A 25,050-nucleotide genomic window follows, 5' to 3' on the forward strand; every position below is an offset into this window, starting at 1 on the left:
TCGAGATCTGTAGAAATTATTTATTCCTCTAATTGAATCTCGAGTCTTATAGACTCGGTTTGTGCCAGGCAAAACTCGAGTCTTAAAGACTCGAGATCCGCGTGGCAATTTTTGCCACCTCAGCAGTGCAGAACAAATGGAAAGCGAGTGTATAAGAGTCGGTTTTTAAGTTGAATCTCGAGTTTCAAAAACTCGAGATGTTAGTTTTCTTAATTGTTTCAAAACGTGAGTAACTTACTATTTTGAATGGCTGAAGGAATCTGATATGCACAATACCTCGCCAAAACTTAGTCACCTTCGTTTGGTTTAACGTGAGAGTACTTGTTTTATCATTACAAATGGTAGTGGCAGAGCCCACCATTACCTGATCAACCATCGTTCTTTTCATGTAAAAAGCAAGTGTGAGAGTAAATACGGTTTGAGGATAGATATAGTTAAAAATTAAAAAAAAAAAAAAAAGAAGTAAATATAATAGGTTAAACAGCTATGTAGCACAATTATGAACACGATATGTAGTACAGTGATACAGCATTTCTTAAAAAATTAGGATATGATTTGTCGACGATATAATAATTAATTAATATTTATTTTTAAGTATATATATTTTATATTTCGAATAAGTTGTGTTTATTTTGGATTTAAAAAGTATGTAACAACAATGAAATGTTTGAAAATATATTTGAAATTAATTTTAAGACAATAAAATATTGTTTAAAGTACGAATAAAAGAGTTCAAATAAACTATACACCCATAAAAAGAGTTCAAATAAACAATATTCAATATCAAAATAGAACAAGTGAACAATTGAATTAAAAAATGATTTTTTTTTCTTCCTGAGTGCATAATTGACACGCTCATGTCCATATCAAATACATGTCCGCAATATGTTGGCAATTTTGTTGTGTCCGTGCTTTCCAGTTAAGCAATATGCTAAAACTCTGGAAGACAAGAAACAAAGGATCAGAACAAAGAAGTTCAAGTGGTGAAGCGAGGATGAAATTGTGGAAGACAAGAAACCAACTAAAGTTAAATGATTTGCGTGGATAGCCAACAAGAATCTCCTTCCAACTAATTTTAACTTGGCGAAAAGAAGCGTTGTAGTGGAAAGATGGTGTGAAAACTGTAAACTATACGAAGAAAATATTGTTCATGCTTTACGGGGTTGTGAAATGGCGCGTGAAGCATGGTATAAATACCCTCCTAGAAAATAATCAATACCATTACTCCAGTCTAATTTTGCATCTTTGGTGTGAAAGTGCTCGAATCAATAATGATGAAAAATCTAAGAATAACCAAATGTTCTAATTAACATATTAATTTTTTCTTATGCCAAACATTAACAGTTTATCTGTCGTTTTATTTTTTTTTTAAAAAAAAAATAGGCCAAAATATAAAACTAATCCTCTAAGTTTTACATTTTGTCATTTCAGTTTTTTAAATTTCAGTTTTGTTATTTCAATCATCTAAATTTCAAATTTTGTCAATTTAATCCTCTATTAAGCTTCGGTTAACAGTTGTCGTCTACTAACCAAAATGACGCCGTTTTGGATTTTTTTAAAAATTTTAATTAAAAAAAACTAAAAAATGTTAATTAAAAAAATAAAAGAAGAAAGAACCTAGGGGAACGACGTCATTCCCCTGCCAGGTTTGAATATGAATGGCATTGTTAATTTCTGATCTACTCTGAATTGATTCCATTAAGTTCTTTGCTCATTGTCATGCTTCAACTGGAAAAATTGTTTCTAAAAGATCTTCCAGTCCTCCGAATTGATTCCGTTAATTTCTTTACGTTGAAGCATTCAATTCTCAAAAGAAACAAAGCGGAGTCATAATGAGGAGAAAGAAATAAGATGGACATTGCTGACTTCAGCAATTTCCATCCAAGAAATAACAGCATGGACTAAATTGATACGATATTGAAATGTTAGGGACCAAATTGACACAATTAAAATCAACAATTGTCATCTAAAAGATAACGGATAAGGACTAAATTGACACAAAATTGAAAGGTTAGAGACTAAATTGAAATATGGTGTAAAGGATAGGGGTCAAATACATAGTTTACCTTAAATGTTACTAACGTGAAGGAAGTGATGGGTCGAGTTGAATGGTTTATTCAATCCAACCTATCACATGGGTCCAACTCAATCCACATGGGCTGAGTTTGACAATTTTTTTAATTAAAAAATAAAATGAGCATTAGAACAACAACAACCAACTGTATTACAATTTACAAGTGTTTTTTGTCCCCATCCCATCTTCTAAAAATTCTAAGCATACCAGCATAAACAAATAATCAAACCAAATGACATTTAAATAATAAGAGGGATGAAAGAGTAATTAATATTATATATGTGTGTGTGTGTGAGAGAGAGAGAGAGAGAGAGAGTCCGACTAGGTTAGGCAGAGTTATCAATCCTGAATCCACTTACCCAAACCAATTAGAAAAGGAGTTCTTTTTTTTTTAGAAAAGGGGGGGGGGGGGGTACCTACTTCATTTTTTCGTACCAATTGCCATTTCATAAAGATTGAAATTTGGTGCCTTCAAAGTTGGAGAAAAAAACACCCTGTTATGGGTGTATGTAGTGGCAGAGCCACATGTATAGTTTTGGGGGGGGGGGGGGGGGGGTAGGCCTTGGCCCCTCCAACATTTTTAATTTTTAATTTTTTTATACAATTTAGGTATATTTTATAAATATTTAAAGGTTATATGAAAAAAAATAGGAGTTGCACCCCCCCCCCCAAAAAAAGAAAGTATTGATCAAATAATCTAGTAATTTTTCTCAAAAAAAGAGAGTTTAGAGTTGATATACAATTGCAATAGAATGAAATAATTAGGTAGTAAGTTTTGTGAATAAATAGTGGAAGTGTTGAACCCCTAATTTTTAGCTCAATTTCAAAACCTATTAATGCGTTCAAATCATTCAACATTGATAATATATGCAATTTGGTTGAAATTTCCTATTCTCAAGATTTTATCAAGAAAAAAAAAAAGCTCCTATGAGACTTCAATTATAGCATTATGATTTTGGTTTTTCAAAAATGGATGAAATTTTGCAAACAATTTATGTATTAAAAAGGAAATTATGAATAATTTTGCTATAAAAATAATAATTGATGAAGTTTATTATGTGAAGAATTATTGTTGAGCATGATTTTGATGGAAGATACTATATTCATTTTTTTTCTTTTTTCTTTTTTTGTTCTATATATTTGTATGTTGTATACCCAATTATACAATGTTTGTATAGTTATTAGAGTTTAAGAAGATTATAAGTTTCTCTTATAAAGAAGCTCTTGTGTCTAGGTGTGTGTAAATAGATATTAAAGTTGATAATTTTGTGTATATGTATATAACTTACTTTAGAATAAGAAAATTAAAATTCATATTTTCATACACACATATATATTATGTGGATTTTTTTAGGGGAGTGTGTATTTATAATTTGAGTTTATCTTGACAGAATAGTTCGGTCCCCCCCAATTCAAAATTCCTGACTCCACCACTAGGTGTATGTTTTTCTCCTCTAATAACTAGTGTGACCCACCAACTGTTGGTCTCACCAACTTGTGAGAAGGAGAAAGCATACATCCGTAACAGGGTGTATTTCCCCTCGAAGTTGACGGAAGTTATTACTCTTCAATTTTTTTCATAAAAATGAGATGTACAATTAATATTTGGCACACCTACTATAAAACGCGTTCTTCCAACTTCCAAGTTTCACGTACAAATGCACCTTCCAAGAATAACAGGTCGCGAAACTCAAATACAAGTTGTTATTTAAAGTCTAAACTGAACGTATCAAGTGGAAGTAACATATTGTACCATGCATGTTAGAGCATTTAACACTAAAAGTGAAATTCATAGTTTTTGCACCTTGTGGTTATTCATTCCAAAACAAACTGCTTTGAAAGAGGGGGCAAAAAACAAGAAGTTGTAATGGATCTGAACAACACGGAGAGAGAAATTTAAAAGGCTGCTCGGGGACAACTAACAAGTAACATAGTCCAAAGTTATAGCTACTGTTTCAGACCATGCTTTGGTTTGCTTATTGAAATGAAATATTTAAGTACCGACTTATTTTATTGTTACTCTATATCAAAACTAAGTATTAGAGCTCTTAAAAGTATAAGCCATATTTTAATTAATGTGTTAATCTCTAAGTCATAATAATAATATTAATAATAAATTAACATTTTAAAAAATATATAATAAGAGTAAAATGTACCTAGGAAAAAAACCAACCTAGATGATAAATCATGTGGAGTTAGGAGTGAAGGAGATTGAAAAGTCAATATTAAAAGTTGGAACTTTCAGCTTCCCTTTTAAATGTTAAGGTAAGCTACGTATTTTAATTTGTTTCCTAATCTTTTAATTGTGTTAATTTGGTCTTTAATCTTTTAATTCTATGTCAATTTAGTTTTTGCCGTTATCTTTTAGATGGAAATTGCTGATGTTATTAGCAATTTCTATCCAAGATATAATGACATAGACTAAATTGACATTGCATTGAAAGGTTAGAGATCAAATTGATACAAGTGAAATCTTTAATTTTCATCTAAAAGATAACGGTAAGAACTAAATTGACACGGAATTAAAAGGTTAGGGATCAAATTAACACAATTGAAAAGTTAAGAATTAAATTGAAATATGGTGTAAAGGATATAAGCCAAATACATAGTTTACCCTAAATGTTACTAACGTGAAAGAAGGAATGTGCATAGGAGAGTTGAATGGTTTTTTCAATTCAACCTGTATGTATGAGAGTTTGGTTAGGTTAGGCAGGGTTGTCAATCATGAATCTACTTACCCAAACCAATTGGAAAAGGAATCTACTTCATTTTTTTCGTACCAATTGCCATTTCATAAAGATTGAAATTTGACGGAAGTTATTACTCTTGAATTTGGAAGTTGAACTACTGTACGTTGACCACTTTATTTGCGTGAACCTTACTACGGCAATATTTTTCAACAAATTCAAACATTTCTAGGTAGTGACAAAACATTTAAAAAAATCATAATTTTCTTATTGGCATAAAAGGAAGTCATGGTATCGTTTTCTAAGAAAAAGAATTTGGTAAATAGAAGCTCCTTCCTGCCCCAGCCTAAGCTCTATGGGTGTTTCAGAGTTAAGATCTGAGTTTACTTTTAACGAAATGAGTAATGTATTTATTTGTGAGTGTTATGTTAATTTTTTTTGGATAAATCTATTGTTTATTCTATTTTAGTTAAGAGGGGAAAAAAAGGTAAGGCTTTCTTAAAGAAAAATCTCAAAGTAAGACTAGCAAAACATTTGTACGTAATTTGGAAAATCATAATTAATCTTTATTTATTATCTTTTTTTTTTTTTTTGAGAGAGAGATTTATTGTCCACATTTGAATTTATACAAGACTAACTTCCAACTGAAAAAAAAAAAAAAAAAAAAAAAAACAAACAAACAAACAAAACTAGCTTCATATAATTGATTATCAAGAAAACTAATTGTAATGCAAGTTAACTTATTTGAATTGCCATAACATATTCCTAATCTAATCTAACTGATTTTTTTTTTTTTTTTTGAATATGTATAAGCCATGTTTGTAGTCAGTTGTGATTCATTTCAAATTAGTTAGCTCTTCTAAAAGATTCCGTCTATTTTACACAAAAAAACCTATTTTTTTCTATTTGACATCACTACTTTTACAAAACACCAACATCAGTTTATCTATTTTACAAGATATTTCAATAAAATATTCATTCATCAATTTTTTATTATTTTTTCTAATGGTCATACTTTTTTAATTTAAACTTATATTTTAAGTAAACTACCAACACCAATGGCTCGGCTAATGGAGCCGCTTGTGGTGGAGGTTCGATGGTCGAATTGCTGAAATAGTGTTTCCAGCAACTGTCACTAGATCGGTGTCTCCACCCACCATACTGCCAGCATTAATTGCTAAACCACCAAAATAATGGCTTCGTTGACAGTCGACAAATCGATATCTTCGACCATCATTCTGCCATCAATGAAATATTTTAGTGTGTCGTTTCAAGGTTACGCATTGGAGAGAGAGAGAGATATATGTGTGTGTGTATATATATATTATTTACTATTGGTATGATTTTAGTTTATAAAAAAAGGCATTGATATGAATTTAAAATTTTAATATAGATTTTAATAAAACTCCAAATAAAATCATGCTTTGTTTGAAAAAAAAAATCAATTATAATTCTTTTATAATTAAATTATATTGTAGAGATATTTACAAGGAAGGAAGGTTCAAGGAAGCTTCCTTTTCCCTCACTTTTAACCCCCACCCCTAAAACATCTGACCCTCGTTTTTATTTTTTTCCTTTTTTATCTCACAAAGTCAAATCTTCTCTCTACTTCCACGGTCTTTTCTCTTCACTTTTTATTTTTTTGATCTTTTCCTTTGTCGTAGCTCTCAAGCACTTGTTTCTCTCTTCTCTAATGGCAGCAACAAGCTCTCCATGGCAGTGGTGACGGTGGCTTCGATTTGAGCTGGGTTTCGGTTGATGGGTTTTTTGTTGGAAGTTTGATTTTGGGTTCTAAGTTGTTGAGTTTTCCATTGAAGGTTGATTTTGGGTTTGGATTGATTTTTCTTTGTTTTTGGTTGATTTTGTGATTGGAATATCATGGGTTGTGGTGGTGGTGATTGAGTGGTAGTTAGGCGGTGTTGAGAGTATGTGGGGGAAGAGAGACTGATGAGAGAACTCTAATACTTCTAAAATTTCAACAAGTGTTGTGTGGTCTTCAATCACATTAAAATGAGAGAACTCTCACTTCACGATTTTGGAGAAGTATGAAATGATCAAGTTGTCTCAAGTAGTTTCTTTCATGTTGTAGAATATTTTCATGTCATTAAAACCTAAACAAACAAATTGAATTGTCCAAGAGTTCCGACCATTGCCCTTTGGTATGACTTTGATACCATTTGTTACAAGCTTATGTATGGTGTGGATCAAGTAATGGATTGGTTTGTGATTGTGAGTGGTTCGGATTAATAATTCTGCACAATATATAATAATATATATTCCCTCATTTTCTCTATTTTTCGTGGGGATACCTGAATGAAAGGCTTCGTGTTGACTTAAAAAAAAACAAAGCAAAAGCGAAGGCGCGTATCGTACGAGTTACTTATGACATCCTGATCCAAATGAAATAGCATTGCAACGCATCAGCCAAGAAGTTGCATAGATGTTTCATCATACATACTTATTACTTACATAATAAGATCTTTATTAGACAACGGACTTAATTTGACCGACGCGCGAAGCGAACAACTGTATATATATGAGCGTACCCCTTTTTCCATTTCACCTCATCTCAGCTCCAATTCTTTGCCTTCTAAAAGTGCTACACGTACGCAGTCAAACTCCTTTGCTTTCCGATAGCCTCTGCCCCTGCCCCAGAGATCATCTACCACTTCTGCTTCCCATTTCCAAACCAACGCTTCCACCCTTCTTCAAGTTTCAGCTCCAAATTCTTTCTTAAACACCATTTGCTATCTCCATTCTCTTTTACATACATTAATTATTATTGCTCCTTTTATTTCCAAATAATATCATTCTCTGTCACAATTATATATCATTTTGGGTACGTAGAATACAATAATTTTATTTCTTCTTACTAATATATTGTCAATATTCTCTTTTAGTAATTTGCTTTATTTTACTTTACTTCCCATTCCATTCCAACTTCCAAGTTTAAAAAAAATATATTTGTATACTTTTATTTTATTTTCGAAACAAAATTAAAGCGAGATTTTAAAAAGTTATACTTACTAAAGTAAATAAAATAAAGTTAGCCAAATAAATCCTTATTTCACATACCAATTACCAAATCTCTTTAGTAATTCTTTTGTTTTGATTTTTTCTTTTTTCTTTTTTAATTTCCTAAAAACCTTTTTGCTCATTCATCCTTTTATAATTTACTCGTGAAAAAATATTTGTTTGCTTTTTTTGCCTTCTAATTACTACATTGTCAAGTCCTTGCTTTCTTAAAGAGATTATTTTATAGTAAGCTACTAAATTTACATACATTCATCCTTTGCTTCCCTAACCATGCCTACTATTAGTATTATCCTAGACAACTTGGAGTCCATACACTCTTTACTTGATGTACCTAACACCCTTAGTGAACCCAAAAAGAGATGGCGCTCGGCATTTGTTTCCATCTATTATTATAGAGCCTTTCTATCTCTTTTCAAGACTTCCCTATCAAAGAAGAAAAATACCAAGATTTCACCCTCCCAATCTTTCATAATTTTGGATCTCAATCAAGACAACAGGTTGAAAACTGATCAAGCAAGTCTCACAAAAATCGATCAAAAAACTCTCACACAGCTTGTGAAAGAGAAAAAAATTGAAAAGCTCCAAGTTATTGGAGGCATTGATAGACTAGCATCCGGTCTTAACACCAATGTTGAAAGCGGGATTCAAGGCAATATTGAAGACATTGCTCACCGACACGAGGCTTTTGGCACAAACACGTACAAAAGACTGCCCACAAAGAGCTTCTTCCATTTTGTAGTGGAAGCCTTCAAGGATCTTACCATTCTCATCCTTCTAGGCTGTGCTGTTCTTTCTCTCGTTTTTGGCATCAAAGAAAATGGAATAAAAGAAGGATGGTATGACGGTGGAAGCATATTTGTTGCTATATTTCTAGTCATTGCTGTTTCCACCATAAGTAACTTTCGGCAAAACAGACAATTTGACAAGTTATCCAAAGTCAGCAACGATATCCAAATTGAAGTAGTAAGAGCTGGGAGGCGTCAACAGATTTCAATATTTGAAATTGTCGTTGGAGATGTCATTTGCTTAAAGATTGGAGATCAAGTTCCAGCAGATGGACTATTCTTAGACGGGCATTCATTGCAAGTGGACGAATCTAGCATGACAGGGGAAAGTGACCACGTAGACATGAATTGTAGTCATCCATTTTTGTTTTCTGGTACTAAGGTGGTTGATGGCTACGCTAGGATGCTTGTCACTTCAGTTGGGATGAACACGACATGGGGAGAGATGATGAGCTCAATCAACCGCGATACCAATGAACAAACACCTTTACAAGTTCGGCTCAACAAGTTAACTTCATCGATAGGTAAGGTTGGTTTGGCAGTTGCTTTCCTAGTTCTTGTAGTCTTGTTGGTTCGATACTTCACTGGGAATACTACAGATGAGAATGGAAATAAAGAGTTCAATGGCAGCAGCACCAAGGTTGATGACATACTAAATGCTGTGGTGGGATTTGTAGCTGCTGCAGTTACTATAGTCGTGGTCGCAATTCCAGAAGGTTTGCCTTTGGCTGTGACACTTACGCTTGCTTATTCCATGAAAAGAATGATGGCTGATCAGGCAATGGTGCGAAAGCTCTCTGCTTGTGAGACCATGGGCTCTGCCACCACCATTTGTACTGACAAAACAGGCACCCTCACTCTGAATAAAATGAAGGTGACTAAGTTTTGGCTAGGGAAAGAATCTTTTGCACCAGCTACTTACTCATCAATTGCTCCATATATTCTTGAACTGCTACAAGAAGGAGTAGCTCTAAACACAACCGGTAGTGTTTACAGGCCTACTTCAGGGTCTGAAATTGAGTTCTCAGGCAGTCCCACTGAACAAGCAATTCTTTCATGGGCTGTTCAGGAGCTAAACATGGAAATGGAACAATTGACGCAAAGTCGTAAGATTCTTTACGTTGAAGCATTCAATTCACAGAAGAAACGAAGCGGAGTCATAACAAGGAGAAAGACAGACAATACAATCCACGTGCACTGGAAAGGAGCTGCAGAGATGATATTGAAAATGTGTTCAAGTTACTATGATGCTTCTGGAATTATGAAAGATCTAGATGATAGTGAAAAGATGAAATTCGAACAAAGAATTCAAGGTATGGCAGCCAGCAGCCTCCGGTGCATTGCTTTTGCACATAAGCAAATTTCAAAAGAAGATCAAGAACATAATATGGAGCAAAAGAAGATAGAAGAAGATGGTCTGACCCTATTAGGACTGGTGGGTATTAAGGACCCATGTCGTCCAGGGGTAAAAAAGGCTGTGGAAGCTTGCCAAAATGCAGGTGTGAACATCAAAATGATCACTGGAGACAATATTTTCACAGCCAAAGCTATTGCCACTGAATGTGGAATATTGAGGTTTAATCAAGACATAAGTGGAATAGTGGTAGAAGGCATTGAATTCAGAAACTACACACCAGAGGAGAGAATGGAGAAAGTTGATAAAATTTGTGTGATGGCAAGGTCATCTCCCTTTGACAAGCTACTAATGGTAGAATGTTTGAAACAAAAAGGTCATGTGGTTGCAGTCACTGGAGATGGCACAAACGATGCACCAGCATTGAAAGAAGCTGATGTGGGGCTTTCAATGGGAATTCAAGGCACTGAGGTGGCCAAGGAGAGCTCAGATATTGTCATTTTGGATGACAACTTTGCCTCCGTTGCCACAGTTTTAAGGTGGGGAAGATGTGTGTACAACAACATCCAAAAGTTCATTCAGTTCCAACTCACCGTGAATGTTGCTGCTCTTGTGATCAACTTTGTGGTAGCTGTCTCAGCTGGTGAAGTCCCATTAACAGCAGTTCAGTTATTATGGGTGAACCTAATTATGGACACATTGGGTGCTCTAGCTCTTGCAACAGAGAAGCCCACCGAGGAGTTGATGACGAAGCCACCAGTAGGTCGAACTGAACCACTTATTACCAACATAATGTGGAGAAATCTCTTAGCCCAAGCTTTGTATCAGATTATCGTCCTCCTGACCTTGCAATTCAAAGGTGAATCAATCTTTGGTGTGACTGAGAAGGTAAATGACACGTTGATCTTCAATACTTTCGTCCTCTGTCAAGTGTTCAATGAATTCAATGCAAGAAAGCTTGAGAAGAAGAATGTGTTTAAAGGGATACATAAGAATAAGTTGTTTTTGGGGATCATAGCCATAACCATAGTCCTTCAAGTGGTGATGGTAGAATTTTTGAAGAAGTTCGCAGGTACAGAAAGGTTGAATTGGGGGCAATGGGGTGAGTGCATTGGATTTGGAATAGTATCTTGGCCAATTGGTTGGATTGTGAAGTGGATACCTGTTCCGAAAAGGCCATTTCTAAGCTACCTAAACACGAAATAGACACAAGAACTTCCAACCCCATTTTCGTTCATTGATTGATATCTAATTGCTTGTAATTATGTATTGTACCTAGGTCACTGAATAGATGATTTTTTTATTATTTTTTAGGAAGATTGTGAGTGATATTTCATTTGTTTGTATATGATGTACTGTATTTAGTTAGTATATGATGATGTATTTCAATTCAAATATATGGAGAATTTGAATAATGTTTTATATATATAAGGGAATGTTTGAATGTAACTTAAAAATTAAAAATTGAACAGAACTTAGTATTGTGCAAAGCTAGTAATAGTGACAACAAAACATAAACACAACAAATATTGGGAAAGAGAAGAGAAGACTTACAAGGAGTGGAGTTGGAGCTATGCATATATATTCATCAATTGAATGCTTACAAGGTGGAGGGGACAATGACAAACAGGACAACCTCTAATAGAATTTGAGCAGGAAAAGGATGGAAGGCCAACAAATTAAAGCACGCAGCAATCAAAATTAATGAGCTCCCAGTCCCACCAAAAGGAAATGGATTAATTAGCAAAAAGAAATTGTGACAGAGAGACTATAGATATTAAGATGTACTACTCACCTCACCACGAGATTTCCAAACTGCAACACAATGTGCTTGCTAACTGCCATTCTCTGAGAGAGAGAGAGAGAGAGAGAGAGAGAGAGAGAGAGAGAGAGAGAGAGAGAGAGAGAGAGAGAGAGGATGAGGATGAGGATAATGAGTAAGAAAATAAGTAGGTTTTTTGGAAAGAAGGAAGATATGGGATAGTGTTTAGTATTTACATAATAATAATAATATAAGTGGGCTGAGAAAGTGGAAAGTTGGGAGTGGGACTATACTATATTGGGCCAAAGTAGGGAAGGAAGCCTCTGCCTTTATTTCTATTTCTAAGCCCAGCTTCAACTTTATTACTACTTTCGTTTTGTGGTTGTCATTGGCCTCATAAACTCCTCCTACGAGCTTTTTACAAAGAAACTAGTTGCGGTGGCATGTGCTACTCTATTTGATTGCAAAAATTTTTAAAATTAAAAATTAAAAAATAAAAAGAAGAAGAAGGAAGATCTTCTATTTGAATCATCATGACTTATTACAACACTGACTAATAAAAATAAATGACAAAGGTAGCTAATCCAATTCATGTCAAATTTTGATTACAACTGAAAACTTAAATAATCTACTAAATCTACAAATGAATTATAAAAACTCATTTGATCATTATCTATCTATGTAACTAAGATTGATTCTTAGAACCTATATATGAGTTAAAGATACAAACTTTTGTTCAAAATTTTCCAAGAGTGAATATAGAAATCATCATTTTCCAACTGGAGTAGCCAGGTTTTGCTAAGGCATTAAGGTTATATTTTCATAATGACTGATGTCAATCACTTCAAATGAAACTCGTCATCAAATACTTACAAGAATCATCTACAAATGAAGTTTTTTTTTTTATTATTGGTATTTTTAGCTTCTTCTTTTTTTTTTTTTTTTTTTTTTTTTGATAAACAGCTTCTTCCTTTTTTTGTATAAATATATTTTTGGCTTAGTTTTTAACAAAAGCCCTTTTCATGAAAGCCTTTTAACGACAAAACACACACATAAATAAAAATGAAGAAGCTTGTCCCAAAAATAAAATTATAAAAAAAAAAAAAGAAGAACGGTGGTCAAAATACCATTTTCTTTTTTTCCTTACCCAATGAAGATGACTTATGGCCTATGTAAAAACAATATGAAAAATTAGAAAAGCCATCTTCAAGCCTTGAGAAGATTATTCAAAGATTATCACAGGCTGAATCACAAGGCAAGCAACATCAGAACTAAAACTCAATCTTCCTATGGTTCCTTCTCTACATCACTGAAACAATAAATAGCACAAATTAGTAAAAAATTTTGTTTTTCATTCCTAAAATTTAAGAAATTCATTTTCCATCCCTAAACCATTAAAAATATTTTATTCCTATCCTTAAACTTTAAAAAATATCTTTTTTTTATCCCTAAATTATTGAAGAAAGCTATTTTTTTAATGCCTATTTTTGTCTCTAAGCTATTGAAAAATCTCTTTACAAAGTTTAAGAATGAAAAAATAAATTTTTAAAGTTTAGGGACAAAAAATAAACTTTTGGTAAAGTTTAGGGACCAAAATAGTATTTTATCCAAAACTTAAACACCTGAAAAGCAAATTATGTCTATTTTTAGAGCTGTACAATATGTGCTTAACAAAATGGAACAAGCATTTAAATGGAGAAGATGCAGTCACTCAAACTCTTTCAAAGTAATCATATATAGAACATATCAAAAGAAAAGGAAATGCAAATGCTCTGTAATTAAAAATTTTTTTTTTCAAAGTAATCATATAATGCTCTGTTATTAACCTTGAAATCAAGACAAGATTGCAATGGAAAACTTGTAGGGAGGGGCAGATAGGCAAAAATCAAAGATAGATCACCAAAAACATAACTTGCCACATCTATGACAGTAAGTATATTATTATAATGACATAGTAGGTTTTATGAATTTTTTTCCACCATTACCAAGGCAACTTAGCCAAGGATGAACAGGAAGAATCCTAAAGAGAGGTAACTTAGGATTCCATGTTAGAAAATTTTCAAAGTAAATGAACACGAAATCATTTCAATCAGAGGAAAAATAATCATCTAGTTCACATTGACAATAAACTGAACTAATAGTTCTTGGTAGTATAAATTCCACCCATGTGCTAATTTATAAACCTCTCTCTCTCTCTCTCTCTCTCACACACACACACAAACATGTTAGACATGCAACAGCCCCTAAGGGAGATTCCAAGACCTTATAATGCGAAAATGTGAGATAATGCAGGATCATTGTTGTCTTAATAGAACCTATAGAAAAATAAAATAAAAATAAAAAATAAAAAATTGTTGTCTTAATAGGTATTGTATTGAAAGAGATCTCAAATAAATATATCGACCAACAGGTTTCAAAAACTCCACTTTAAATTGGTAATCTAATGACTCATAGGCCAGCTATTAAAAATGCCTTATAGAGTTAAAGCATTGAATGCTTAAAAACAGCTGAATGCTTAAAAATGCCTTATAGAGTTAAAACATTGAAAATAATGAATAAACAATTGTTGCAGAGAAGTAGTGCCTTCTAAAGATTAAAAAAAGAAAAAAAAAAAAATATATATATATATATATATATAAAAGCCAACATAAACATAGCATAATTTAGAAGACCCGTTGCTTGGCCTTTTGTCATCAAGACATTTTATTAGCTTGTCAAGATGCCTTTCAGAAAGAGCCCAATATTTGTTAATTGCCTTTGTAAAGCCAATAATTCTAGTGGTAATTTTTAGACACTCAGTTTAATCTATTGCCTATGTTAAAGCCATCTAAAATTCATTTTAAAAAATAAAATAAAAAAAGTGCACCATCAATCAAAGACCTACGACCATCTCCCTGGACATCTCTCTCTATTGCCTATGTCAGCTCAGTCTTCAGAGACCACACTTGCTCTTGAGTACTGAACCGTAGTTTTGGCTCTACCCAAAAAAAAAAAAAAAAAGCATTATCCCAATACGGTGAGTTTTGGGTAAAAAAGAAGAAAAAAATGCTCAACAAAAGCAGATGCAAAAAATATGTATAATAGAATTTGATATATTACACTCTAATTTAGGTAAATCATATACTTCCATCATTCACAAATTTAGAAGAAAAAATCTCAATTGAGTAAAGTACCATGTAAAGCCTTAAATTACTGAATTTTCTCACTTGACTACATGACAGATTCTCCAATTGTCTCCATAACTTACTGAAATTTCATGGTATTTAAATATCAAAAGTAATCCATAATTAGCAAAGTAAACTAACAAACGTAATTGAAATTTGAAACAAAAAAAAAAAAAACTTTAGAACTGGCTGCAATTCCTTTTACTATTGTTTAATATTTGTTCTTAGTACCAAACAGATTCCTTATTAACTTTCAAGAATGTAATACCACATGCAAAGCCAAAAAAACAAAACATTGTAAACACCGAAACCAAAGCTTAGGAATCTCTTAGAAAATTAATCTTTGCCACAACCGACATAGTAATTAACTTTGTACAAAGAACATTATACTCTCAGATTTCACAATTTAAACTCATTAAAACCCAACATCAAAATCAAGACTTAAAAAGTCTCTTTTAAAAATAAAAAATAAAAAAATTAACTAAAATCTACAAAGTAATAAACTTAGTATAAAGTCATATTATCAGATTTCAAAATCCCACAATTTCACTCCCCCCCCCCCCCTCTCTCTCTCACAAAAAACAGAACAGGTAAGAGGCCATTAAAACTCAGGTAGGATTTTCATATTGTGAGGGGTTCTCCTTGATTTTAACAAATAGAGAGGAAAAGGGTCACGAATCCAAATTCCTAAATTGACAACAAACCATAATCGAAGAGAATATTAGGAAAAGAAATGAGTACCTTTGCTTTGATTAAATTAGAGACTTTAGATTGTAGAAAGATTCCCCTTCATTTCTGCAGAGAAAGAAATTGAATGATTTAAATCCAAAAGAGAAGAATTCAAACAAACCCATTACCGAAAATATTTAATAAAAATAGTCACATATCATAATTCTGATTTCCTTAACCCTAATTTCTGGAACAAAAATCCAACCGCAATTGTAAAATTTGAAAACATATAACAAAACTAATTTAACTTTAAATTTTTGGAAAAAAAAAAAGTTAGAGAGAATAGGAACCCATCAGAGGCATTGTTTATTCTTGACGTGGCAGGGGCCTGGACCAGCTTACAGCTTGACACAGTTGGCAGACAGATTTCTCAGTTTTTTCTCTCTCCACTCTTTGTGCCTAATCGACTCGGTCTCTCTCTCTCTCTGTGTTCATCAGACTCTCTCCCTCAGTCTCTTTCAATTTAACCGTGTTTTTGTTTTGAACTATGTAGACTGCACGGTAAACGGATAAAATTTAAAGCCTCAAGCAGTGCAACATGCGGTATTTTGTAACTTTTAAATTGTATACATGGCAGGAATTTAAGAGGGTTTTTTTTCCTAGCAGAAAAGCCTTAATTATAAAAATCAAGTGGTAGAAAGTTGGTGCTCTCATGTTCTCTGGACATGTGGTAGCAGTGCTTGTCCTGTAGTTCTCTTACAGGAGTTTTAGTGACCTCCCTGCGTGAGGTCTGGTTCGTGGTTGTGAGGCTGCTAGTAGTTTGGTGTAGTGTATGTGGCAGTGTGTTATAAGCAGATTAAATGACTGATGAGCTGGAACAACTGTGGAGTAAACTAAATTTTACAGAAGAGGAAGATGAGGGCATAGAACTAGGAAGTAGCTGTACAAAGGCTGAGAAAGCTGTGGGCAAAAATTTTATAGCTATGAAGATTCTAAACATGAGGAGCTTAAATCTAGACCCACTGAGGAAGAACTTGAGAATGCTCTGGAAGCCAAATAGAGGACTGCAAATTTCGGAAATAGATGAAGAAATTTTCCTTGTGGAGTTCAGTGATGGAAAGGATAAACAAAGTTGCTTGAAATGTGCCCCTGGAGCTTTGAAAAACAACTGATTGTTATGAAGGAGTTTGAGGGGGAGCTCGTTCCAAGGGACATTGAGATGAAGCACTGTCCTTTTTGGGTGCAGATTTTCAATCTGCCTCTCAAGAGCAGAACAAAGGAAACGGGATGGGCAATCGGGTCTACACTAGGGGAGGTGTTGGATGTTGATGTTTCGCATCCAAGTGTCCAATGGGGGAGATGCTTGAGGGTACATGTTAGTGTTAATATCACAAAGAAACTCATCCGTGGGAAGAAGATAAATATTGAAGGAGGTGAGAACAGGTGGGTAATCTTCAAGTATGAAAGGTTACCAAATTTTTGTTACAGGTGTGGAATGCTTAACCATGCCATTAAAGAATTTCCGGAGGGGCCACTGGTAAATGAAGGGGAAGAGGAAGGAAGCTTACAGTATGGGGCTTGGTTGAGGGGTGATCCGTGGAAGAGGTATGGAGGGGATACGGCCCAATCTGGTCAGAGGAGAGGTCAGCTACACCGGCAGAGGTATACCAAGAATGCAGCGGTGAAGGTAGTGGAGCCTAGAAGGGTGGTCGGAGCTGAACAGGGGCAGAATGGTGAGCAGGCGCTGTCACTATCAGGCGTGAATCACAATGCCTCAAGGGAGGTTTTCCAAAGTTCTGACAGCCAAAGGGAGTTGGGGAGTGTTTTACACAAATTGGGAAAGGTCAATGGGAGACTAGAGAAAATAGAGGAAAAGGAAGCTAGTTTAGGTGATGATAGCCTAGGAATCCCATTAGCTCAACCTGACATGAAGATGGCTATGCAGTAGGAAAAAGCTGATGCGGACAAGACTGAGCCTCCTTTTAAATTCAAGCTGGCGCCAAACAAAAGCCCCACTCAACCCGGGTTGGAGGAAGTGATATCTGGGAACGAAATGGGCCCTTTGGCAATGAGTTTTGACGAAAATGTGGGCTGGGTTGCTGAAAAAATGGGCCCAATATCCAAGCATTGGAAGAGATTGGCAAGGGAAATTAAGTTAGATGCCCCAAAGAAAAATAAAAGCCCAACAAAACAAAAAAGGGAGTGACCAACACCATTAATAGAATTAGACCCAAATGCTTTGGAACTGAAATGTAGAAGGGGGAAAAATACACAACATGTTGTCTCAGAATATGAAAACACGATGGATGGCGGTGAGGCAGTGGCTGCGAGGCAGCACCGCCAAGCCCAATGATGCTCTTAGCCTGGAACTGCTGGGGCCTAGGGTCAAACCTGGCGGTTCGAATCCTCACTGACGAGGTGAAGGCAACTAACCCAACGTTGGTCTTTTTAGCAGAAACAAAGGCTGGCGTCAATCGAATAAAGGGTGTTCAACGTAAACGTGATTATACTCAGGGGATTATTGTTCCCAGTGACGGAAGAAGTGACAACTTGGCGTTATTGTGGAAAGAAGGCACCATGATTGATTTTAAGAGCTGTTCGAATTCGCATATTGATGTGGTTGTCCGTGATTCACCATCCTCTAAGCCATGGCATGCCACCGACTTCTATGGTCATCCAGAAACCAATAAAAGGTAAATCTCTTGGCACTTACTTGATTCACTAAGTACACAAATCAATTTGCCTTGGGTGGTTTTGGGAGACTTTAATGAGATACTATATTCTGATGAGAAGTTGGGCGGTGCTGTGCAAGAGGCAAAACAAATGGTGGAGTTTAGGGATTGTTTGAATAGATGCGGCTTAGTTGATCTTGGTTTTATTGGGCAGAAATACACATGGTGTAACGAACGTTTTGGGGGGAGAAAGGACCAAGCTTAGACTGGACAGGGCTGTGGCTAATGAGGATTGGATGCCGAGATTCCCGGATGCAAGAGTGTTTCACTCTTCTATGTCTATATCGGATCATTGTCTCATTAAGCTAAGCCTGAAAAGGGATTAGAATAGGAGACCACAAAAAAAGAGATTTATGTTTGAAGCCATGTGGACTAGAGATACCAGATGCTGGGAAGTTGTGGAATCATCATGGGACTTTGGGGGGAATTTGTCTAATGTTCAACTGGTTGATAGGTTGAGGAATTGTAAGGAAAGGCTAAAGAGTGGGAATTGGAGAGAATTTGGCAATGTGAACCAATTATTAAAGCAAAAGAGAGAACAGCTTCGACATCTTAAGTCTATGAACAACCTTCACGGAAAGGTAGAGGAAGTTCAGCGACAGAAATTGGAGATTAATGAAATATTGACTAGGGAGGAAATAATGTGGAATCAAAGGTCTAGGACTATGTGGATGAAGTGGAGTGATCGAAACACAAAATTCTTTCATGCCACTGCGAGCCAGAGACGTAAAAGAAACGGTATTGTGGGGTTGTTACACTCGGATGGGAGATGGCAGGTTGACCCAGGAAACATTGAGGGCATCATTTTAGAGTATTTTGGTTCCATTTTCAAGTCAAACAAGCCAACTGATTTTGAAGCAAGCCTAAGTGCTATCCACCCCAAAGTGACCCTGGTAATGAACGCAACTCTGACAACTAATTTTAGAGCGGAGAAGGTACAGAATGCGCTTCAGCAAATGCACCCAACTAAGTCACCAAGCCCAGATGGTATGTCCCCAATTTTTTATCAAAAATACTGGGATGTAGTTGGTACAAATGTTATTGATTGTGTGTTGCATACTCTTAATACGAGGGTGATGCCCCCTGGCCTAAATGAAACTTTTATTTGCCTCATCCCAAAAGTTAAGTCTCCCCAAAAAATTATTGAATTTCGCCCTATTAGTTTATGCAATGTAAGCTATAAGATAATCTCCAAGGTGCTTGCTAATCGGCTAAATAAGATTCTTGTCGATGTTATTAATGAATCTCAGAGTGCTTTTGTTCCAGGGAGGCAAATAACGGACAATGTTCTTGTGGCGTTTGAAACAATGCACTGTATCAATGGAAAAAGGAAAGGCAAGGATGCTCTGATGGCTCTGAAACTCTATATGAGCAAAGCATATGACAAGGTGGAACGGCGGTACCTGGAGGTGATTATGCGAAAATTGGGTTTTAACGAGAGATGGATTTCTCTGGTGTTGATGTTTATTAGTACAGTTTCCTATTCAGTGCTAATTAATGGGGAAGCAAAAGGAAACATTGTTCCTTCAAGAAGGCTTCGACAAGGGGATCCAATATCTCCTTATTTGTTCTTGTTGTGTGCGGAGGGATCATCTGCAATGCTAAGAAAGGAGGAAGAGCATGGAAACATTCAGGGAATCTCAGTTTGCAGAGGAGCGCCCTAAATCTCCCATCTCTTCTTTGCGGACGATAGTATTGTTTTCTGTAGGGCAAATGTGGATGAGTGAAGAAGAATCCTTAAAGTCTTGGAGGATTATGAGGGTGAGTCGGAGCAAAAACTAAATAAGGATAAAACTTCCTTATTTTTCAGCAAGAACACAAAGAGGGAGGTTCAAGAACAAATAAAGCAGATTTTTGGGGCCCAAATCATCCAACATCATGAAAAGTATCTCGGTTTGCCACTACTAGTGCGAAAGGGGAAGAGGAAGGTTTTTAACCGCATTAAGGATCAAGTCGGTAAGAAAATAGCGAGATGGAAAGGGAAATTGCTATCAAGTGCCGGAAGGGAGATTTTAATCAAAGCCGTTGCCCAAGCCACCCCCACATACACGATGAGTTGTTTCAAGTTGCCGGATTCGCTTTGTAGGGAGTTAAATGCAATGATGAGCAGCTTTTGGTGGGGGCAGAAAGATAAGGAGAGAAAAATGGCGTGCATAGCATGGGAGAAGCTCTGTATTCCGAAAGAAGAAGGGGGCATGGGCTTTAGAGATTTACGAGCGTTCAACCTTGCCCTTCTCGCAAAGCAAGGATGGAGAATCCAACAAAACTCTAACTCCTTAATGCACCGGGTATTCAAAGCAAGATATTTTGCGGATAGGCCGTTTAAGGAGGCCGTGCTAGGTAAGCGCCCCTCATTTGCTTGGCATAGCATTTTTGCAGCAAAGGATGTTGTTGTTTCAAGGTCAAGGTGGGTGGTTGGAAATGGTGAGCAAATTGATATTTGGAAGGATAGGTGGTTGCCCACTCCCGATTCCTTCAAAGTAATTAGCCCAAGGACCACTTTGGAATCATGCAATGTTGCTTGGCTGCTGGATAAGGAGACTAGATCATGGGATGTAAGTAAAGTAAGAAGTTCTTTCCTCCCTCATGAAACCGATACAATTCTTGGGATTTCCATCAGACCTCGCTTGTTGAAGGACTCTTTAATTTGGGCTTGGACAGCCAATGGGAGGTTTTCTGTAAAGAGTGCTTACAAGGTTGCTCAAAAATGCCTGAAGGAGAGTAGCCACAATGCGAATGCAGGGAGTGCCTCAAAAATGAAAAGATGAGATCCCTATGGAATTTGATTTGGAAGTTAAAATGCCCAAACAAAATAAAGCAATTCATGTGGAGATCCTGTAGAGACATACTCCCAACAAAACATCGGTTGAGAGCTAGGGGAATTCACATTGAGGATGACTGTGAACAATGTGGGATGTGTGAATCCGCGGGGCATGTCTTATGGGGGTGTAAGTTGGCTACTGAGGTTTGGGGTGCTTCAAGACTTAAGCTGCCAGCAATACCCAACCAGCCACAAGACTTCCTTGACTTAGTATGGGAAATTAGAGAGAGGAAACCCGGCATTGATTGGGAGACTTTTGCAGTCATGGCTTGGAGCCTTTGGAATTATGAAATGCTCTCAAACATGGGGGGCCGCGTAAAGATGCAGGCCGAATTATAATAGAAGTAGCAGAATATGTAAAGGAGTTTAGGCAGGAAAATCTCTGCCTGAACGAGCCTTCTAAACCACAAAAGTCTCATTGGTCTCCTCCTAGGTGTGGCTGGTATAAAATAAATGTGGATGGGGCTGTTTTTAAGGAGTCTGGAAGTTGCGGAGTGGGGGTGGTCATAAGGAATGAAGAGGGGCTGTTGATGGGTGCCATGAGCAAGCGGGTGGAGCTGCCACTGAAGGCTTTGGAGGCAGAGGCATGGGCAGTGCAGGAAGGTATTCAGTTAGCATGGGAGTTGGGTTTAAGGGAGATCATAATTGAAGGGGATGCTCAAGTAGTTATAAAAGCATTGCAGAATTTTGAGTCTTGCCCGTGGCCTGTGCAGAAAGTTGTTGAGGGCTCTTTGCAAAGCCTTAGCTGTTTTAAGGCATGGTCTGCTTCTCATGTGCGCAGGTGTGGAAATGAAGCAGCTCATTTGATGGCTAAGATGGCCAAAACTCTATCGACTTGTAAGATTTGGGTGGAAGACATTCCGCCCATTATTGTAGACCAAGTGCTCAAAGATGTAACAACTATGTTCTCTGTTTCAGTCAATTGAAAAGTTATCCAAGTTTCTTATCACCAAAAAAAAAAAAAAAAAAAAAAGAGCCTTAATTATAGGAATCAACTTTCTCGCAGCTTCTGTATTAGATTTCTAAGCCCAAATTCATCTTTATTACTAGTTTTGTTTTGTGGTTCTCTTTCATTTACCTCATAAACTCCTCCAACGAGCTTTTTACAAAGAAACTAGTAGCGGTGGCAAAGGTAGCTAATAAACTCCTCCAACGTGCTACTCTCTTTGATTGAAAAAATAAGATAAAATAAATAAAAAGAAGAAGAAAGATCTTCCATTTGAATCATCATCGCTTATTACAACACTTACAAATAAAAATAAATGGCAAAGGTAGCTAATCACATTCATATAAAATTTTTATTACAACTGAAAACTTAAATAATCTACAAAATTAACAAATGAATTATTATAAAAACTCCTCTGATCAATGTTTATCTATGTAACTAAGATTGATTCTTAGAACCTATAATGACTTAAAGATACAATCTATGTTTATCTATGTAACTAATATTGATTCTTTGAACCTATATATGACTTAAAGATACAATCTGTTGTTCAAAATCTCCCAAGAGTAAATACAAAATCATAATTTTCCAACCAAAGTAGCTAGGTTTTGCTAATGCATTAACCCAAAGGTTAAATTTCCATAATGAATTATGTCAGTCACTTCAAATGAAGCTCTTCATCAAATACCTACAATCATCTACAATGAAGATATATTTTTTTATTATTGATACCTGCTTAACCTATTACATTTTATGCCCACTTTGTATTTTTGGTTTTTTTTTTTTTTTTTTTTTTTTTTTTTGTATAAATGTATTTTTGGCTTAGTTTTTAACAAAAGCCCTTTTAACGACAATACACACTCACACACACAGAAATAAAAATGAAGAATGGTAGTCAAAATACCATTTTCGTAAGCCTCAACAATGTGGGAAGTAATCACTTGATTCTCATCCGCCATTTTGTTTCTTATCCTACCCAATGAAGATGACTTATAGCCTACGTAAAAATGATATAAAAAATTAGATAACCCATCTTCAAGCCTCAAGAACATTTCTCATTGGCATTGATGGGAACAAAGAACTAGAACCAAAAGTTGGTCTTTCATCCCTAAAATTTAAGAAGTTCGTTTTTCATCCCTAAACTATCGAAAATTTTGTATTTTGTCCCTGAACTATTGAAAATGTGTTATTTCTGTCCTTAAACTTTAAAAAATATCTTTTTTCATTCCTAAATTATTGAAAAAAGTTCTTTTTTCATCCCTACTTTTGCCTCTAAGCTATTGAAAAAAGTCTTTACAAAGTTTAAGGATGAAAAAAGGACTTTTTAAAGATTAGGGATGAAAAACAAACTTTTGGTAAAGTTTAGGGACCAAAATAGTATTTTACCTAAAACTTAAACACATGAAAAGCAATGTCTAATAATTGTATTTAAATAATAGAGCTGTACAAACATGTCTTCAAAGACGTTTGTATATGATGGTAAGTATATTATTATAATGACATAGTAGGCTTTATGAATTCTTTTTCCAACATTACCAAGGCAACTTAGCCAAGGATGAACAAGAAGAATCCTAAAGAGAGGTAACTTAGGATTCCATGCTAGAAAATTTTCAAAGTAAATGAACAAGAAATCATTTTAAATCCAAGGAAAAAGAATCATCTAGTTCACACTGACAATAAACTGAACTAATAGTTCTTGGTAGTGTAAATTCCACCCACGTGCTAATTTATAAGCCTCTCTCTCTCTCACACACACAAACATGTTAGACAAACAACTGCTCCTAAGGGAGATTCCAAGACCTTATAATGCTAAAATGTAAGACAATGCAGGATCAATGTTGTCTTAATAGGACCCATAAAATAAAATAAAATAAAATATATTAAAAAAAAAAAAAAAAAAAGCTGTCTTAATAGGGATTGTATTGAAAGAGATCTCAAATAAATATCTAGACCAACAGGTTTTAACAACTCCACTTTAAATTGGTAATCTAATTAATACCAATATAAGGTCATCAAAACAGCTGAATGCTTAAAAAGAACTTATCTAGCCTAGTCAAATAGGGCCTTATGGAGTTAAAACAATAAAACAATGAAAATAGTGAATAAATAATTGTTGCAGATAAGTAATGCCTTCTAAAGATTAAAATAAACAAAAAATTATAAGGCAATATAAAGGTAGCATAATTTAGAAGACTCATTGCTTGGCCTTTTGTCATCAAGACATTTTATTAGTTTCTCAAGATGCCCTTCAGAAAGAGCCCAATAGTTGTTAATTGCCTATGTAAAGCCAATAATTCTAATGGTGATTTTTAGACAATGAATTTAATCTATTGCCTATGTTAAAAGCCATCTAAAATTCATAAAAAAAATAAAAACACACACACAGAGACAGAAATAAAGAAAGTGCACCATCATTCAAAGACCTACCACCAACTCCCTTGACATCTCTCTCTATTGCCTATGTCAGCTCAGTCTTCAAAGACCACACTTGCTCCTCAGTACTGAACCGTGGTTTTGGCTCTACAAAAAAACATTATCCCAAAAAGTGTAATACGGTGAGTTTTTGGTAAGGAAGAAAAAAAAATGCTCAACAAAAGCAGATGCAAAAAAGATGAAATGTGATCAACTGCTGAGCCAGAGAGAATTTTTGCTCGAATAGAATTTGACCCCCCAAAAAAAAAAAAAAAAAAAAACTCAAATATAAAAATATAAAAAGAATTAGAGAGATATTACAGGTATCGTGGAAGGGCCCCAATACGATTTGCTGGCTGCCTGGCTCAGCGAATCAACTGCTCATGCTTGAAGCTTCCTCCGATCTAAATCATCCGATCACATCTGGTGATTCTGATTTGAAAACTCTGATTCCCTGAACTGCCGTACCGACTGCCTTTTTTTTTCTTTTTTTTTTTATTATGCGGTGCTGCGTCGCTGCCGTTGCAGCAGGTTTTGAATTTTGGGTATCACAGTATCACCGTATCAGGTATAAAGCATAAAGGCTCGGGCGCTAGGCTTTCTCTTCA

General features: G+C 35.3%; 1 protein-coding gene and 1 long non-coding RNA gene across 3 annotated transcripts; one reads left to right on the plus strand and one right to left on the minus strand.

The window, feature by feature from the left end:
- Nucleotides 1–837: 837 nt before the first annotated feature.
- On the minus strand, nucleotides 838–25,050 carry LOC115995114. Of its 2 annotated transcripts, none has more exons than XR_004093303.1 (6): nucleotides 24,764–25,050; nucleotides 24,458–24,550; nucleotides 15,604–15,657; nucleotides 11,732–11,784; nucleotides 11,491–11,574; nucleotides 838–939 (listed from the first exon to the last, which is right to left on the minus strand). It is a non-coding gene; the product is annotated as an uncharacterized LOC115995114 (long non-coding RNA). The 2 variants fall into 2 exon arrangements; XR_004093302.1 differs by lacking the exon at nucleotides 838–939 and adding an exon at nucleotides 5,775–5,999.
- Nucleotides 7,795–11,351, plus strand: LOC115995113 (putative calcium-transporting ATPase 13, plasma membrane-type). Its single transcript, XM_031119550.1, has one exon. The coding sequence runs from the start codon at nucleotides 8,068–8,070 to the stop codon at nucleotides 11,140–11,142; it is 3,075 nt and encodes a 1,024-aa protein (XP_030975410.1). The 5' UTR covers nucleotides 7,795–8,067; the 3' UTR covers nucleotides 11,143–11,351.

This window comes from Quercus lobata, chromosome 6, assembly GCF_001633185.2.
Source record: "Quercus lobata isolate SW786 chromosome 6, ValleyOak3.0 Primary Assembly, whole genome shotgun sequence".
Lineage (NCBI taxonomy): Eukaryota > Viridiplantae > Streptophyta > Magnoliopsida > Fagales > Fagaceae > Quercus > Quercus lobata.